We start from the raw sequence: 19,036 nt of genomic DNA, 5'->3' as shown, positions 1-19,036 counted from the left end.
AAGCTATGAACTGACCATGACTTCAGGATTGAAGGCCGTCCACTTAGAACAGAGACGCGGAGAAATTACTTCAATCAGAGGGTGTTAAATCTGTGGAATCTGTTCCACGAGCAGCTGTGGAGGCCAAGTCATTGGGTGTATTTAAGGCTGAGATAGATAGGTTCTCGATTAGCCAGGGCATCAAAGGGTATGGGGAGAAGTCAGGGGAGTGGGGATAACTGGAAGAATTGGATCAGCCCATGATTGAATGGTGGAGCAGACTCGATGGGCCAAATGGCCTACTTCTGCTCCTGTATCATATGGTGTAATGTCAGAACAGGAAGATTGATAGGAATTAAAATGGTTGGCTCCCAGGAAATTCTGCTTTTTAAAGATAGAGCAAAGGTACCCAACGAAGCAGTCTTCCAATCTATGTCAGGTCTCATCAGGGTAGAGGAGGCCATTACAGTAGATGACTCCAACAGATTCGCAAGCGAAGTGCTGCCTCACCTGGAAGGACTGTTTGGGCCCCTGAATGGAGGTGAGGGAGGAGGTGAATAGGCACTTGTGCAACTTGCAGGTGTAAGTAACAGGACGAATGGACAATGGAATCACGGAAGGAGTGATTGCTGTGGAAAGCGGTGAGTGGGAAGAGGTAAAGATGTGTTTGGAACAAAATGATATTGGCAAAATTCACTTCCTGTTTACATTAATACGTCTAGGAGACGAATGGTCAATAAAAGAAGAATATCTTGCTGAACCACTTCCCACTTACAAAGATTACCTGGCATTTGCTATCCACTGATTAATAGCAAGAGCTTTCAAAGAATGTTAAATTTAACAAAAATCAATTGTTAGAAGCTGGGTACTATTCTTAACTGTTAAAGCAAATCCTACCTCCAAAATAAATCCCATCAAGCCCTTTTGTGACACGTACCACAGTCTGATGATTGACCTGAATCACTTCATCTCCAGCGTGGATTTTCTTGCACCGATCCGCAGGAGACTTTTAAAAGGAGAAAGAAAAAAAGGAAACCCAGTTGAAGATGCACAGAAGAAAACATCATTAAAATCTGCAACATTTACTTACGTTTTCTACATCTCCTATTTATTTTACATAAACATATGACTAACAGGCATCACAATGGAAATAATATACATCGATGATTATTACATTTTGTGTCTACTGAACTGATGTTTACCAAATAATACAGTTAATGCCTAACTAATTTCTAAATGTCAATTTTTCATGGCAGAAGTGAGGACAATATTCTGAATCACAACATGCCCATTTTGTAAGGAAGACGCTATCAAATATTATTTGATCAGTTGATCTATCCAATTTAAACACATACACTGCACAAGATACCAGAAGGTAATTCAAATGTACAGTATTACCAATGCAACCACAGCAACAAAGAGTTCGTACATTCACACACAGAAATATTTGGAAGGAGACAGACATATTTTCAGAAAGGTTATATCCTTAAGTGACATCACCTGTGTGCCAGGTAAAGCTCCAAAATAAAAACTGCTAATATTTCTTTGCAACATGGCTTAACCCGATGCCAAGTTCAAAACAAAAACCAAATGCATGACTTAAACCTCTTTACTGGAGTAAAACACAACACAACTAAATGTTGAATTATTGGAAAGGTAATCTATAACCAATGGTTTTTCCAAGTACAGTGTAAGCAATACAAGATCTGTACCTCTTCTGATGTCTGAGATTAGGATTCTCAATTAAATACACTAAGAATCAATAGACAGCTTCTGCTTAAACTTGAGGGGGGCTTCCTTTATACAAGAATTTCAGAACTGTAGAATACAGAGATCAAGGGTATGTACTGAGAAGTATATGGGAGTAAGTGTAGGACTGTCAATTTTGTTTTCCTTTTTAAATAAGGCCTTAGGTATTTAACATAGGCACACAACAATGTTTTAATTATATCATGGCTTCTCAATTTGGAATGTACAGCCCAGTTCCTCTACATCTTCTGTGCTGCTGGGTGATGTTGGAGCAGATGGGTGCTTCCCTGTCAGCTAAAAGGAGGCTGCCTGTGATACAGTTTCACATGTATAGCAAATTGGAGCTGGAGTTTTCAGACAAGAGAAAACCCGCAGATGCTGGAAATCAAAGTAATATGCACAAAATGCTGGAGGAACTCAGCAGGCCAGGCACCATCTATGGAAAAGAGTAGACAGTCGAGACCCTTCGCCAAGACCGGAGGTGTCAAGCTCCCTGCAAAACCATTTCTCTGCAAATCATTATGGATTCTTCCTCAGCCAGCAAGTAAATTATGTACATTGTTCCTGACCTTATCCTTGATGCTTGTCTGCAATTTAAAGTTGTACTAGAGCTATTTGCTCCGTACTTATAAAGTTAGAACATTGAGAAGGTAAGCATGAGGAAGTCTGCAGATGCTGGAGATCCAAAGCAACACATACAAAATGCTGGAGGAACTCAGCAGGTCAGGCAGCATCCATGGAAGAAAACAAACAGTTGACATTTTGGACTGAGACGATCTTCAGGACTGGAAAGGAAGGGGGAAATGCCAGAATAAGAAGGTGGGGGGGGGGAGGGGAAGCTGGAAAGTGATAGGTGAAGCCAGGTGGGTGGGAAAGGTCAAGGATTGGAAAGGAATGAATCTGATAGTAGAGGAGAGTAGAGCATAGGAGAAAGGGAAGGAGGAGGGGACCCAGGGAGAGGTAAAACGCATGTGAGAATAAGTGCGAGGCCAGAGTGGGGAACAGAAGAAGGGAAGGAGTGGGGAGAGACAATTTTTTTTATATACCAGAAAGGGAAACAGTTATTCATTCCATCAGGTTGGAGGCTACTCAGACAGAGTATAAGGAGTTGCTCCTCCACCCTGAAGGTGACCTCATCATGGCACAAGAGGAGCCGGGTCCTCCATGTTGGAACAGGAATGGGAATTGGAATTGGAATTAAAATGTTTGGATTCGAGGAAGTTCCGCTTTTGGTGGACAGAGTGGAGGTGCTCGACGAAGTGGTCCCCCAGTTTACAATGGGTCTCACCCATGTTGAGGAGGCCACATCGAGAGCACTGGAAACAATAGACAACCCAGCAGATTCACAGGTGAAGTGTTGCCTCACCTGTTTGGGGCCCTGAATGGAGGTGAGTGAGGAGGCGAATGAGCAGATGGAGCATTTGGCCGCTTGCAGGGATAAATGCCAGGAGGGAGATTAATAGGGAGGGATGAATGGAGAAGGGAATCATGGAGGTAAAGATATGTTTGATGGCTAAATCCTTTTGGAAATGGCTGAAGTTGTGAAGGATAATGTGTAGGATGTGGAGGCACAAGGGGGGGGAAGTAAAAACAAGAGGAACTCTGTAACTGTTAAGTTGGTGGAAAGATGCAGATTGAATAGATAGGGTAAGGCACAAGTTAGCAGAAAATAATTGGTGCAGTTTTATTTAACAATGTTGAATTTTACAAAGTTATACAAGTTGTTAATGTACGGTATATGTGGGCAGCAAGATAATATAACAGTTAGCATAATGCTTTACAGCCCTGGAGAGTGGAGTCCAATAGTCCAATTCCCGCTACACCGTTGATGCACCATCAATAACTCACACTGAGACGTAGGCGAGATATCGGCTTTTATTGACTGGAAGAAGGAACCAGGAGTGAGTGTCTATCATACAAGGTCTTGGAGACTGAGGCCGAGCTTCAGGCTGCAGGTCTCCTTTATACAGGGGCCTGTGGGAGGAGCCACAGGAGCAGTCAGCAGGGGCGTGTCCCGACAGGCACATAGTTCACCACAACCGTGTAAGGAATTTGTACATTCTCTCCTTGGCCACATGGATTTCCTCCAGGTGCTCCAGTTTCCTCCCACATCCCAAAAGTCATACAGGCTAGTAAGTATTACTAAGTTGTGGGTATTCTATATTGCCATCGGAAGCCTGTCGACACCTGTGAGCTGTGCTAGGAACATTGAAGCAAACAACGCATTTCATTGTATGTCTTGATGTACATGTGACAAGTAAAACTAATCTTTAAAACGTGTTGGCGGCAGTCAGCAGATCAAGAAGAGAGCACAGTTAATGGCAAGGTTGGGAGCCTTTGCCTTAGGCTATTAGCTGTTTGCACTAAGAAGTACCCCACATCTGCATTACGAACTGAAATGTAAACACATTGTACCAGGTCACATCATTCACCAGTGAGTCAAGAATCAGCATTATAGTGGCACATGTGAATTAGATTTTTTTTTCAACATGTGAGTACACTATTATAACCAGCTGCAGACAAATTGCAGTGGAAGTTGCCTAGGGAGTACAAGCGATAAAGCAGATATATACAGACTGCACTGCAGCAATTTCAGCTACCTTACCACAGAGAGGAGCAGAGAATTGTGCTGTTGCACCTGGTTCACAGATACCCACAGGGATAGGGATGATGAAGGTCACCACTGCCCTCAAGTTAATGTCAAAGCCTCACCAGTAACTAACAGGCTAATTCAGAACTTTAACTTGTTGGCCCTCTGGATGCTTGTTAGCGAGTTTGCTAGAGTTATGTGAATATATCAGATATTAATTCAAATGAAAACTAGTCCTCATTTCATAACGCATATTGTAAACTGCATTTCGATTGAAATTAAAAACACATCTTTGCAGTGACCGTAAGATATTTGTATATGCTTCAGCCAAACTTTACGACAATGGGACTGTGTTAATTGGCCTATATCAAATTAAGCAGCTATAGATTTAGCCTGCTTTCTGACCTCAGATATTTTAAGAATATCTTTGTTAATTAGTTTCTCACAGCGGAGGCATTGAACTTTCAGGGGTGTCTTATCAATAACAGTGTGCTTCCACTGTAACTATGTACCTCAAAGAAACAACTTCTCAACCCAAAGTACTGAAGTAAACATCGTCGTTGTAACTAATAAAATGGGCTGAATCACCTTCTGTTACCTTTGATCTTCAAAGTATAAAAATGTGATGTACTTTTGAGTTTGTGTGACTACCATAATGAATAAAGACTTCATCTTTATTCACATATCCATCATATCCACAGTTTCAGTGTCTCTCCGGTGACTTTGATCATAGTTACAACCCCTCTATCGCAGATCTGATTGCTGAACAGTAGCCCTGGGGATCTCCAGGCTTGTAGCTGCTAGAATAAAACCCCACATACGGCCAAATAGTCTCAATGTGGGATAAGTGACATCCATCAGGTTTTGGAATAACTCTTAATTGGCATTTTCCGAGCTTTGCAAAACTGAGATGCTTTGAAATGGCCATTGGTTAAGGGTAAGCAAGCCAACCGTACTTCTGTGACAATTGCCACGTGCAAGGATGTACTATAGATCAGAGTACAACGATCCCTCAACCTGTCTTGTCCACCTTCTAATTTGATTTGATGAGTATTCCCAGCATTTTCATATATTACTTTGTCTTCCATTACAGTGAGCATGGTTGTGTGCGTTACATTTGGTGAAAGAACTGGACAATTTATCTGCACCAAATGGGTCCTAAGGCACTCTTCATTCCAGATCACTGCTTGGTCACTCATTCTGAGGTACACTTAGGACCAATTCTGCAAATTGTACTGGCTGCTGTTTCAATTTATGGCAATGAGGGTGTGGCTTTTCCGTGTCGCCCAGAGAAGGAGTAGCTTGAGTGAAGAACAGATCCATCACTGTAGTACTGTACATTCATCGTGCAGATCAACAGAATGATTTGGCTTGGTTGCACTTCAGTCATACAGCTTTGAAAAAGGGCCGCATGGTCCAACAGTTCAATGCCATCCAAGACGCACATCTAAGCTTGTCCCATTTGCTGACATTTGGCCCATACTGAACCTCGTGTAGCTGTCAAAACGCCTTTTATATGTCGCTGATCTAACTGCTTCAGCCAATTCCCTGAGCATCTCATTTCATAAGTGGACCACCCGCTTGTGTGTTTGGGGGGGGACATAGGATGTAATAGATAATTCTATTTGACACTTACCATAGAATGTGTGATAACCACTGGTTTATGTAGACACTTCTTCTTCTATGTTTCTGAACAAATCTGCAACAGCTTTCTTTCAATTGCCAAGCTGTTTTAACTACTTTGAGTCAGTGGACTGGACAATATTTAGGGATTCATCTTTGAGTCTGAATGAATAAACCACAGTTGTCAGTGACTTCATTCACATCTGAGTGGATGAATGTCTGCCTTTGAGAACATGCTGGACATACCCAAACAAAAAGCTGTGGAAGAACCAGGAGATTCGTTGTCTGCTGAGGGCTAGATCTGTGGCATTCAAGACCAGCGATCCAGATCTATAAATAAGTCCAGGTATGACCTACAGAAGCTGATCTGAAGTGTGAAAAAGCAATTCCAATGGAAGTTAGAGACAGAATCAGATACACATCAACTCTGACAGGGTTTGCAAGCCATTACCTTCCTTACAAGGTGAAACAAAGCTGTGATGCTTCACTCCCACCTTTTCTCCATGGTTTGAAAGGGAGAATAAAACTAAGCCTGGGAGAATCCCTGCGATCTCTGTCTTGGAGGACAGCGTCAGAACATCCTTCAAGAGGGTAAACCATTGCAAGGTGCCGGGCCTTGATGGTGTACCTGGTAGTACATTGAAAACCAACCAACTGGCGGGAGTGTTCAAGTACACAACTGCCACAGTTGGAAGTTCTCAACTGCTTCAAAAGGGCGACAATCATACAGTGCCCAAGAAGAGCAGGGTTAGCAGCCTCCATGATTATCACCCAGTTGCACTCATAGCTACTGTGATGAAATGCTTTGTAAGTTTGATTGTGGCCAGAATCAACAGCTGCATAATCGAGGACCTGGATCCACTGTGGTTTGCGTGTCACCACAATGGGTCTACAACAGATGCAATCTCACTTGGCATTGGATCACCTGAATGCTGTTTACCAGGCTGGAGAAACTCAGCAGGCCGGGCAGCATCCGTGGAAACGAGCAGTCAATGTTTTGGGTCGAGACCCTTCGTGAGGACGGAAGAAGGAGGGGGCAGGGGCCGTATAAAGAAGGTGGGGGGAGTGGGGAAGGTGCCAGGTGAAAAACCAATCAGGGGAAAGATCAAGGGGTGGGGGAGGGGAAGCAGGGAGGGGATAGGCAGGAAAGGTGAAGAGGAAATGTAAGGGGGAAAGCACTATGGAGGTAGAAGAAGGCAGAATCAGGAGGGAGGTGATAGGCAGCTGGAAGAGGAGGCAGAGTGAAAGTGGGATGTGGGAAGGGAGAGGGAGGGAATTATTGGAAGTTGGAGAATTCGATTTTCATGCCAAGGGGCTGCAGACTACCCAGACGGTATATGAGTTGTTACTCCTCCAACCTGAGTTTGGCCTCATCATGGCAATAGAGGAGGTCATGTAGGGACATAGCAAAATGGGAAAGTGAAGCAGAGTTGAAGTGGGTGGCAACCGGGAGATCCTGTCTGTTGTGGCAGATGGAGCAGAGGTGCTCGATGAAGCGGTCCCCCCCATCTACGTCGAGTCCTTGGTATGAACATCGAATTCTCCAACTTCCGGTAATTCCCTCCCTCTCCCTTCCCCATCCCACTTTCGCTCTGCCTCCTCTTCCAGCTGCCTATCACCTCCCTCATGATTCTGCCTTCTTCTACTACCAATAGTGCTTTCTCCTTACATTCCTTCTTCACCTTTACTGCCTATCCCCTCCCTGCTTCCCCTCCCCCACCCCTTGATCTTTCCTCTGATTGGTTTTTCACCTGGCACCTTCCACCCTCCCCCCACCTTCTTTATAAGGCCCCTGCCCCCTCCTTCTTCAGTCCTGACGAAGGGTCTAGGCCCAAAACGTTGACTGCTCGTTTCTATGGATGCTGCCTGGCCTGCTGAGTTCCTCCAGCGTGATTGTACGTGTTGATTTGACCACAGCATCTGCAGTGTACTTTGTGTTTACCAGGCTGCTGTTTATTGATTACAGCCCAGTGTTCAACACAATCATACCCTCAGTTCTAATCAACAAGCTCTAAAACTTGGACCTCTGTACCTCCCTCTGCAACTGGATCCTTGACTTCCTCATCAGGGGACCAAAGTCAGTGCAGATTGGAAGCAACATCTCCTCCTTGCTGAAAGCCAGCACTGGTGCACCTCAAGGATCCATGCTTAGTCCTTTGTTCTCCTCTCTCTACAACCACAACTATGTGGCTATGCTGAAATACTAACTATAAATTTGCTGATGACAAAACTATTGTTGGCAGAATTTAGATGGTGATGAGGAGGTGTGCAGGTGTGAAGTGGATCAGCTGGTTCAGTGGTATCACAACAGGAACCTTACACTCAACATCAGTAACGGCAAGGAATTGATTGTGGACTTCAGGAAGGGGAAGTCAAAGGAACACACACCAGTCCTCACTGCAGGATCAGAAGTGGAAAGGGTGAGCAGTTTCAAGTTCCTGGATGTCAACATCTCTGAAAATCTATCCTGAGCCCAACATATTGATGCAGTTACAAAGAGGTGGCTACATTTCATTAAAGTTTGAGGAGGCTTGTTATATCATCAAAGACCCTTGCAAATTTCTACAGGTGCACCATGGAGAGCATTCTAACTGGTAGTATCACCATCTGGTATGGAGGGGCCACTGCACCAGACTGGAAAAAGCTGCAGAAAGTTGAAAAATCAGCCAGCTCTGTCACGGGCACTAGCCTCCCCAGCATCGAGGGCACCTTCAAATGCACCGTCTCAAGAAGGTGACATCCATCATTATGGATCCTCATCACGCAAGACATGCCATCTTCTCATAGCTACCATCGAGGAGGTGGCACCAGATCCGGAAGACACAGACTCAAATGTTTCAGGAACAGCGTCTTCCCCTCTGCCATCAGATTTCTGAATGGACAATAAACTACCTCATTTTTTGCTCTCTTTTTGCATTACTGTATATATCAATAAAGCTGATTTTGATTCTGATTTTGGCTTTGCACCAACTCCACTGCACAGTATGGTCCTAGCATGTGCAAATAAAACCTCAAAACACAAATAGCAAGGATTGAGACCAGATAATCTGGCCAGGCAGTTCACTTCCGCCTGCATCAACGGAGGTGCCGAAGATATAGTAGGTTCCAATTTCTCTACTCACAACACACTCTTTGTCAATGAGGTAAATACATCTTGGCTCCTGCAATGTTTTGCATACTGTATGCATTCAGCTGATATGTTTCAGCATTGCTTTAAAAAAGCTGGACAAGTGTAGATGTTTCTGTTGCACTAGTTAACAATAATCAGACCTTGACATGAAAACTGCGCTTCTCTGTTAAATTGCTGAGCCATTCTCAGACAAATTACAAAAGATACTTTTCAACCTACTCCTTTGACCAAACATTTGGTATTTGCCCTTTCATGATGTTGTGTCAAATTTTGTTAGATAACACAAAGCGCCTTTGGTCAGTTTGCTATGTTAAACCTCTGTATAAAAGCAAGTTCAGCAGTGGAGCTGCAGAGTGCAGCTGTCTCACAGCTCCTGAGGCCCAGGTTAGCACACGGCCCCCAGTGGTGTCTGCTGTATGTTGACCCTGTGACTGCAGAGGTCTCCCCCCGGTGTTTGAATCTTTTTTCCTCACATTCCAAGCTCACTCAGATTCCCAAGTTAATTTGGCTTTCCTGTACCATCAGGATGGCAAAGCAGGATTACTCACAGAGAATATACAGCCATTTCTGTGATGGCAGAGACATGAAACACATGCGGAAGGGCATCCAAACCATGATAGACCACAAGTCCACCCTGCACATCAATGACTACTTTGCCTTTCTTCTTGATAGGCTGAATGTCTTTTACGTCAATTTGATACATAGAATGATGTGCCAGCAAAGAAGGACCCCCCCCCCCCCACATCTCTCCCCACCCTGAGAAGCAGGCATTCAGTCTGGCCGCAGCAAGACCCCAGCCAGTGCTAAACCACATAAAGCTGCACAGCCCGATAACACACCCGGTCTGGTGCTGAGAGAGTGTGCGGCACAGTTAACAGAGGTTCGAACAGACGTCTTGAGCATCTCTCCAGGACAGTCCAATGTCCCCCCCAGGCTTCAAGGCAGCCTCCATCATCCCATTGCCCAAGAGGGCAACAGTAACCTGCTTCAATGACTACGCTCCAGTGGCATTGATCTCAACAATAACAAAGTGCTTTGAATGACTGTTATGGATCACATTAAATCCCATTTTCCTGCTACATTAGACCCATTCTATTTCGCTTACTGCTCAAATGGGTTCGCTGATGATGGCATAGCCTCTGCACTCCACTTCCTCCTAACCCACCTGGAAAATCTCTTTGACCCCCTACCATCAGGCAGGAGATAATGTTGCATTATACCATAACATATGGGAGTAGATTTAGGTTATTTGGTCCATTGAGTCTGCTCCACTATGCCATCATTATCTCCTCGTAACGCCTGATGCCCTGGTTAATCAGGAACCTATGAACCTCCGCTTTAAACATACCCAGTGACTTGGCCTCCACAGCATTCTGTGGCAATGAATTTCACAGATTCACTACCCACTGGCTAAAGAAAATCCTCCGTATCTCTGTTCTACATGGTCAGCCTTCTCCTCTGAGGCTGTGCCCTCTGGTACTAGACCAACTCATGACAGGAAACATCTACTCTATCTCGCACTAGCATTTAGGGCAGCAATGAAAGTCCTCCATCTCTGTCTGTCCTTGGCCATCTTCTCTATTGTGTTCCACGTATGGTTCAGCGTCCTCTTTACTGCCTCTACTGGACGGCACCAAGTTGCTTTTGGTTTCCCCCATTTCCTCTGCCCTTCAGGGTCCAGTGAAGTGCTCTCCTGATGATGGAGTTGGCCTCTCTTCTCATCGTGTGTTTCATCCATCTCCAACGTTTCCTCATGATGATGGTGGCCATGTCCCCTTGGTGACACTGAAGGAGTAGCACATGGATGGAGATGTTTCTTGGCCAGAATTTATGAGTGGAACTGCTGGAGGCTCATGGTGTGGAATGACAACAGCTTGGCAAGGTTGTTTTCTGTCATGGACCAGCATTCTCACCAGTATGAGAGTATGGACAGAACACAGCTCTGGTACAGCTTCACCTTGGTTGATCCCCACATGTTGCTCAATGATCTGAAGACGTTTCCAGTTCTGTTGAGTCGTCACTGAATGTCATCCTTGGTCCCACCGTCTTGCCGAATGATGCTGTCCAGGGAGATGAATCTGCCAATGTTGAGTAAGTCAATGCCATGTGCTTTGATGGGAGGAGGAGACTCCGCACTGAGGGTCATGGTCTCAGCCTTTCTCTGGCTGACTGTGAGTCCAAACTGCCCACTAAAGCTACATAGGTGCCGAGTTCTCTCTTGTATGTGTTGGTATGCCTGGCAGTTCAATATTTGATAGGTTCAATGAGACCACCCCCCCGCCCCCTCATATTCTAAATCCCAGTGATTACAAGCCCAAAGCCATCAAGCTGCTCATATACAAGAGAAAACCTGCAGATGCTGTAAATCTGAGCAACACACACAAAATGCTGGAGGAACTCAGCAGGCCAGGCAGCATCTAGGAAAAGAGAACAGTCGATGTTTCGGGCCAAAACCCTTCGACAGGACATTAACCCTTTCATTTCCCAAGTCATTCTCATGAACCTCCTGGATGTCTCCAATGCTAGTATACCTTTTCTAAGATAAGGGGCCTAAAACTGCTCGCAGTAGTCCAAATGCAATCTGACTAATACTGTATAAAGCTCCAGCATTACATCCTTGGTCTAATATACTAGTCCTCTCAAAATGAATGCTAACATTGCATTTGCCTCTTTACCACTGACCCAACCTACAAGTTATCCTTTAGCGAACCTTGCACAAGGACTCCAAAACCCTTTGCATCTCTGATATTTTAATTTTCTGCCCGTTTAGTAAGTAGACTATGCCTTTATTCCTTATAACCAAGTGCCTGGCCATACAACCCCTGACACTATATTCCATCTGCCATTTCTTTGCCCATTCTCATAATCTGTCCAAGTCATTCTGTAGAGCCTCTGCTTGCCCCCCCCCCCACCCACCCTTTGTTGTATCCTCTGCAAACCTGGCCACAAAGCCATCAATTCCTTCACTCAGATAACTAAGGTGAAATGTGAAAAGGAGAAGACCAACACCAACTCCTGTAGAACACCACTAGCCAACCAGAAATAGCCCCCTTCATTCACACACTTTGCCTCCTGCCAGTCAGACAACCTACTTTCCATGCTAGAATCTTTCCTATAAGACCATGCATGGGCTCTTATTTTGTTAAGCAGCCTCGTGTGTGGCACTTTGTCAAAGGCCTTCTGAAAATCCAAGTAAACAACATCCACTGACTCACCTTTGTCTAACTTATTACTAAGAGAAATAGACAGAGTGGACAGCCAGCGCCTCTTCCCCAGGGCACCACTGCTCAATACAAGAGGACATGGCTTTAAGGTAAGGGGAGGGAATTTCAAGGGGGATATTAGAGGAAGGTTTTTTTACTCAGAGTGGTTGGTGCATGGAATGCACTGCCTGAGACAGTGGTGGAGGCAGATACACTAGTGAGATTTAAGAGACTACTAGACAGGTACATGGAGGAATTTAAGGTGGGGGGTTATATGGGAGGCAGAGTCTAAGGGTCGGCACAACTTTGTGGGTCGAAAGGCCTGTATTGTGCTGTATTATTCTATCTTCTATCCTAACTGTTATTTTCTCAAAGAATTCCAACAGTCAGGCAAGACTTCTCCTTAAAGAAACCATGCTGACTTTGACCTATTTTATCATGTGCCTCCAAGTACCCCAAAACCTCATGCCTAATAATGCACTCCAACATCTTCCCAACCCCTGAAGTCGGGCTAACTGGCCTATAATTTCCTTTCTTCTGCCTCCCTCCATTCTTAAACAGTAGAATGATATTTGCAATTTGGAACCATTCCAGAATCTAGTGATTCTTGAAAGCTCATTACTAAAGCCTCCACAGTCTCCTCAGCTACTACGTTCAGAACCCTGGGGTGCAGTCCATCTGGTCCAGGTGGCTTATCTACCTTCAGACCTTTCAGCTTCCGAACATTCAACTGGGAAGAACTATTAGGATGGGAAACAACTTTTTCCCCCCGGCTGTAAGACTACAGAACTCCCTCCCACGATCCAGGTCTCATACGTATGAAATGCCTGTAGTGTTATACTGTTTAATTCTTAACTTATGTCGTAAATGTACATTATTTGTTAACTTAACTTTATGTGTTGTGTGTGTGTGTGTGTGTGACTTATATGAACTGTGTTGTTCACCTTGGTTTCAGAAGAATACTGTGTCATTTGGTGATGTATCTGTGTACAGTGGAATGACAATAAACTGAACTTCAACTCGAACTAAGTTGCTCCAAGTATGGTCGGCAGTGAATATCAGCAGGACGTTAATGGGAAAATGTGACCAAGAGTAGGTTATGGGGAAATAAATGGGGGAACGTGATTGATAGGTTTGCTCTGAGATTTGGCAGAGACACAATTGGCTAAATTACCTTCTGTATCACAGGTGGTAATTAATACAAGAATAACATTTTGACTGGACGCTGAAACGTTGTGGTTTATGTAGAAAAACTTGAGGTCAAAGGTGAGACAATCCTCATGCATATAGCCAATTTTATGCTAAAGAAGCTTAATCCCATCCCTGTCAGTGTAATTTATGCAAATTCACAGAGTTGGCAAATTGCTTTCTTACAGTCATTCTAGAATTTTACAACTTATTTGACATTTTCGATCCTATGCTATGCCTTTGTGCAAACACTTCAAATGTTGCTTAATTCCCATTTTGAAAGATTCTATGGGTGCTGTTGACTCAGATTCCTTGAATATGATTGATGCCAGAACAGCTGCAAATATTGTCACAGAGTCATCAGAATTGTACCACACAGAAGTAGGTCCTTTGGCCCAACTCATCCATGCTGAGTGAGATGCCTATCCATTCTGGTCCTAATTGCCTCATATCCTCCTAAGCATGTTCTATCCATAAATGTCTTTTAAACATCATATTTGTTCCTCCCTTTACAGCATCCTCTGGTAAAACATCCCATATACCAACCACCGTCTGTGTGGAAAAGTTTACTCACGTTTAAATCTTTCCCCACTTGCTTTAAACCTGTCATCTAGTTTTAAACTCTCTTCCCTGAGAAAAAGGCATTGACCATTCAACGTATTTGCACCTCTCTATGAAGCTCAAACCTCCTATACTCCAGGGGAAAAAGTGATAAGATATCCAGCCTCTCTTTATATCTCATCTTTCTAGTCTGATTAACATCCAGGGGATTCTTTTCTGTACTCTGTCCAGCTCAATGACATCCTTCCTGTTGCTGGGAACCCGAACTGCACAGAGGTCTCCAGCTGTTGTCACACCAGCAACCTGTACAGTTGTAACCTGATATCCCACATCCAATACCTTGGTGATGAAGGCAAGCATGCCAAAAAACTTCATGAGTACAACCAGCAAAACCTGGTAAAGAGCAGATTAGGTGGGAAAAGTCATTATATCCAGGAGAAGGTCTGCAGATGCTGGAAATCCCAAGCAACACACACAAAATGCTGAAGAAACTCAGCAAGGCAGGCTAAGACTCTTCTTCAGGACTGGAAAAGGGAAGATACCAGAATAAAAGGATGAGGGGGAGGATAACTAGAAGGTGACAGATAAAGCTAGGTGGGTAGAAAGATAAAGGGCTAGAGAGGAAGGATTCAGATAGGACAGGAGAGTGGATCATAGCAGAAAGGGAAGGAGGAGAGGGTCCAGGAGGAAGTGATAGGCAGGCGAGAAGAGGTAAGAGGCCAGAATGGTAAATAGAAGAAGAGGGAAGGGAATCTGCTGAACTAAAAGGAGAAATCGATATTCATGCCATCAGGTTGGAGGCTACCCAGTCAACACATGAGGTGATGCTCCTCCACTTTGAGAGTGGCCTCACCCTGGCACAAGAGGAAGCCATGGACTGACATGTAAGAATGGGAGTGGGATTAAAACTTTGACCGCTGGGAAATTCTGCTTTTTGTGTATGGAGCTGAGGTGCTTGATGAAGTAAGTGGTCCCCAATTTACAACAGGTCTCTCCAATGTAGAGGAAGCCACTCTGGGAAAGCCATTATAGTTTAAATTCAATAAAAACATAACTGAATTCAATAACTGGAAATAAAAACACAAAATGCTGGAAAACTCAGCAGGCCAGACAGCATCTATGGGAGGAAGTAGTGATGACGTTTCAGGCTGAAACCCTTCATCAGGAGCGAAGTAACATGGGATGGTGGAGAGGGAATAAGAAGTGGGGGGAAGAGATGAAGTAGAGAGCTGGGAAGTGATAGGCTGGAGGGAAATGTGCTAGGGGGAAGGTGGAGAATTATGGAAAGTAAAAGAGAAAGAAAGGTAGGGCTGGGGGGAGATTATAGTGAGGGGGGAAAAAAAGAGAAAGAGAACCAGACTGAAATAATAGATAGGTATGGGGGTAAGGGGGGGGGCAGGGGTATCAACGGAGGTCTGTCAGTTGAATGTTCATGCTGGCAGGAAGGAGGCTACCTAGGCGGCAGATAAGGTATTGCTCCATCGACCTTGTGCGGCCTCATCTTGACGGTTGAGGAGGCCATGGACAGACATGTCGGAGTGGGGGTGGTCTGTGGAATTGAAGTGTGTGGCCACAGGGAGATCCCGCCACTGCTGGAGGACTGAGCGCCGGTGTTCGGCGAAACGGTCTCCCAGTCTGCGGCAGGTCTTCCCAATGTATAAGTGGCCACATCGGGAGCACGGGATACAGTATATCACCCCAGTTGACTCGCAGGTGAAGTGATGCCTCACCTGAAAGGACTGTCTGGGGCCTGGGATGGTGGTGAGGGAAGAAGTGTGGGGGCAGGTGTAGCACTTCTTCCGTTTGCAGGGATAAGTGCCCGGAGGGAGGTCGGTGGGGAGGGATGGGGGGTTGAATGGACAAGGGAGTCACGTAGGGAGCGATCCCTGCGGAAAGCCGAGAGTGGGGGGGAGGGGAAGATGTGGCTGGTGGTGGGATCCCGTAGGAGGTGGCAGAAGTTACAGAGGATTATACATTGGATCTGTGGGCTGGTAGGGTGATAGGTGAGGACCAGGGTGACTCTCTCCCTGGTGGGCTGGCGGGGGGATGGGGTGAGGGCAGAGGTGCGTGAAATACGGGAGACGCGATGGAGGGCAGAGTTGATAGTGGATAAAGATAAGCCCCTTTCTTTAAAAAAAGAAAACATCTCCTGATGAAGGGAAGCCCCTTTCTTTAAATAACTGGAAAATAGCTATATAACATATCTACCCTCCCAACATGTTTCTCTGGCTGTACTTTTATTCATGTTCCTTCCATTGAGATCTTTCAATCCTGGCAGTCTCTTGGCACCTTGAACTTAAGTCCATATCCTACTCTAGTCCCCATCTCCACCCAAGTTTTTATCAGTGCCTCAAGCTGAATAGTCATTTCTTTGACGGTAGATGGTTCTTTCAGCCCTCAGTCAGGCTGTCAGTACAGGAAGCCATTACAAACAAATTGAAAAACCTTCAATTTTTTACTTATTTTGGGCTGAACTCTGTACTGCCCCCTAAAGTCCTGTGTACCTCTGCAAATCTCTTCTACGTTGACTGAAATGTGTACAAGTCTTAGTGGAAAGACGAGAGCAGATTCTCAGAAGGAATATTTAACCAATTGCAGATCAGACTTTTTAAGAGAATACGTACACGACGCTGGAAGAACTCAGCAGGTCAGGCAGCATCCGTGAGAAAAGAGTAGCCAACGTTTCGGGCCGAGACCCTTCATCATGAATGGGAACTTTTTAAGAGATCTGGTTCTATAAAAATTCACCTGGATCACAATGGATATAGTATGGATCAAATGAGAGAGATGTAATAACAAAGGAACAAACATGTTGAGGATAAAGAGAATGCTACCAGCAGCAAAGATGACCAATAGATCAGCTATTTAATTGCAAATAGGCATACACAAAGCAGGCACACACAAGCCTTTATCCAAATTGTTTCAACTCACTGCAAGCAAAGTCAACAGCATCTAATGACGGATAAGGATTTGTGAAAAGAAGCTGCTACAATTTTGAACACAGATTGTTGCTTCCATGTGTGAAGCAGCAACTGGCTGAGTACATTAGCCTGTCCATCAAACAACTCACTTGACTTGCACCTCAGTGTGATTAATGACATGAAATCTGATAGATTCTGTATATTACACTCAAGTTATTTGAATCCAGAGCAACACACACAAAACTGCTGGAGAAACTCAGCAAATACAGCAGCATCTGCAGAGGGAAATAACAGTCAATATTTCGAGCTAAGACCCTTCAGCAGGGCTAGAAGAAGTCAGAATAAGAGGGTGGGGGAGGAGGAGAAGGAGTGCGTGATGGCAGCTGATAAGTGGAACTAGGTGGGTGAGGGGCAATGAAGTGAGAAGCTGGGAGGTGATAGGTGAAAGAGGCAATTGCTGAAGAAGGAGGATTCTGATAGGAGAGTGGACCATGGGAGATAGGGAAGGCACCAGAGGGAGGTGAAGGACAAGTGAGGAGTAGAGAAGGGATAGGAGGGGAGCCAGAATAGGGAATGGAAAAAGAGCTAAGAACTTGTGGGTCAGAGGCCACTCATATGGAATATGAGGTGTCGTTCCTCCGACCCGAGAGTGGCCTCATTGTAGCAGCAGGGGAGGCCAGGGACTGATATGACGGAATGGGAATGAGAAGTAGAATTGCAATTGGTACACAGGGAAATACTACCTTTAGTGGTGAATGGAGGTAAGGTACTCGATGAAATGGTCCCCCAATTCACGTCGGGTCTCAGTATTGTAGAGGAGGCTGCACTGGGAGAACCAGACATGGTAGATGACCCTATCAGACTTGCAGGTGAAGTGTTGCCTCACCTGGAACGATTATTTGGGGCCTTGAATGGTGGGTGAGGGAGAAGGCATAGAGGCAGGTCTAACACTTGTTCCACTTGCAGGGATAAGTTCAGGAAGACGATCAGTGGGGAAGAACAATTGAACAACTGAGCCACGCAGAGACCAATCCCTGTGGAAAATGGTGAGTGGAGAGTGAGCGGAGGGAAAGCTGTGTTTTGTGGTGGGATCCCATTGAAGATGGTGGAAGTTAGGGAGAATGACCTGCTGAATGTAGAGGCTCATGTTCAAACAGACTCGAATAAACGTGAAATGAAAATTAACTCTAATGTTATGCAATACTGGATTATGTTTTACTCTCAAGCAATCAAAAACATTTTAACTATATTTCAATCAAATACAAAAATGGAAATTTTATTTAATAAACACTGTAAAATGGAAATACAGTGTAATGGCCAAACAGATGTGCACTGACAACTTTGTTTTCATAATTACATTTGCATTGTTTCCTTTTTTGTTTACTGAATATTATTTGATTGCCTATTCAGATCCAGTAAATTTATATTATAGACACAACTTTTTCCAGTCTGACATATACTACACACCAACATATTAGTTTGTCCATCTGTTATAAGCACCTTCTCAAATAAATTTCATGCACTTTTCCTGGAAAGATGCGAAACAAGCTTCTTGTGAAAACATGGCAACTTGGGCAAGTTGTCATCCCTCTCAAATTCTTGCATAAACTGGTGCTTTGTCACAGTTTATACAAACAAAATGTAGTGTCACACTCTCATCTAAATGACGCAGTTATACTGGATTGAAAAGGGTGGACTATGTTATGAACAGTGATATTACTGGAGGTGCTGTCTCAAGGTAGAGAATTACATTACTTGGTAAATACAATCCAGAAGAAAACAACATCACAATCTTGCACAAGGCTGTGAACAAGACCATTCAACAAGATCTCAGCTGTCAGTATGCACACATGAAAACTCTAGTACAATTCTACTCATCTTGGCTGTCAGCAAGCTCCGTAATTTACAAAACAGACATACCCCCTCACAAGTCCCCCAGTTCCTATGCATTAATGGAAAATTACTGAGAAATAAGCATCAACAATTCCATGGACTTCACTTTTAGGGGAAACAAAAGCCTTGACAATTTGAACCTGTAAAACATTAAAACAAGAAAGTTTTTCTTAAAGAATGTTTATTTTTCACATTCAAG

General features: G+C 44.4%; 1 protein-coding gene across 1 annotated transcript in view; it reads right to left on the bottom strand.

The window, feature by feature from the left end:
• cnksr2a (connector enhancer of kinase suppressor of Ras 2a) overlaps positions 1-19,036 on the bottom strand; it is a 579,374-nt gene that overhangs the window by 259,532 nt on the left and 300,806 nt on the right. The window contains exon 8 of the mRNA XM_059968066.1: positions 917-985. Within this exon, the coding sequence (XP_059824049.1) occupies positions 917-985 (69 nt within the window). The remainder of the gene's footprint in view (positions 1-916; positions 986-19,036) is intronic.

This window comes from Hypanus sabinus, chromosome 4 (genome assembly GCF_030144855.1).
Source record: "Hypanus sabinus isolate sHypSab1 chromosome 4, sHypSab1.hap1, whole genome shotgun sequence".
Lineage (NCBI taxonomy): Eukaryota > Metazoa > Chordata > Chondrichthyes > Myliobatiformes > Dasyatidae > Hypanus > Hypanus sabinus.
Note: the sequence above shows the minus strand (reverse complement) of the source record. Positions and strands in the feature narration are given on the sequence as shown.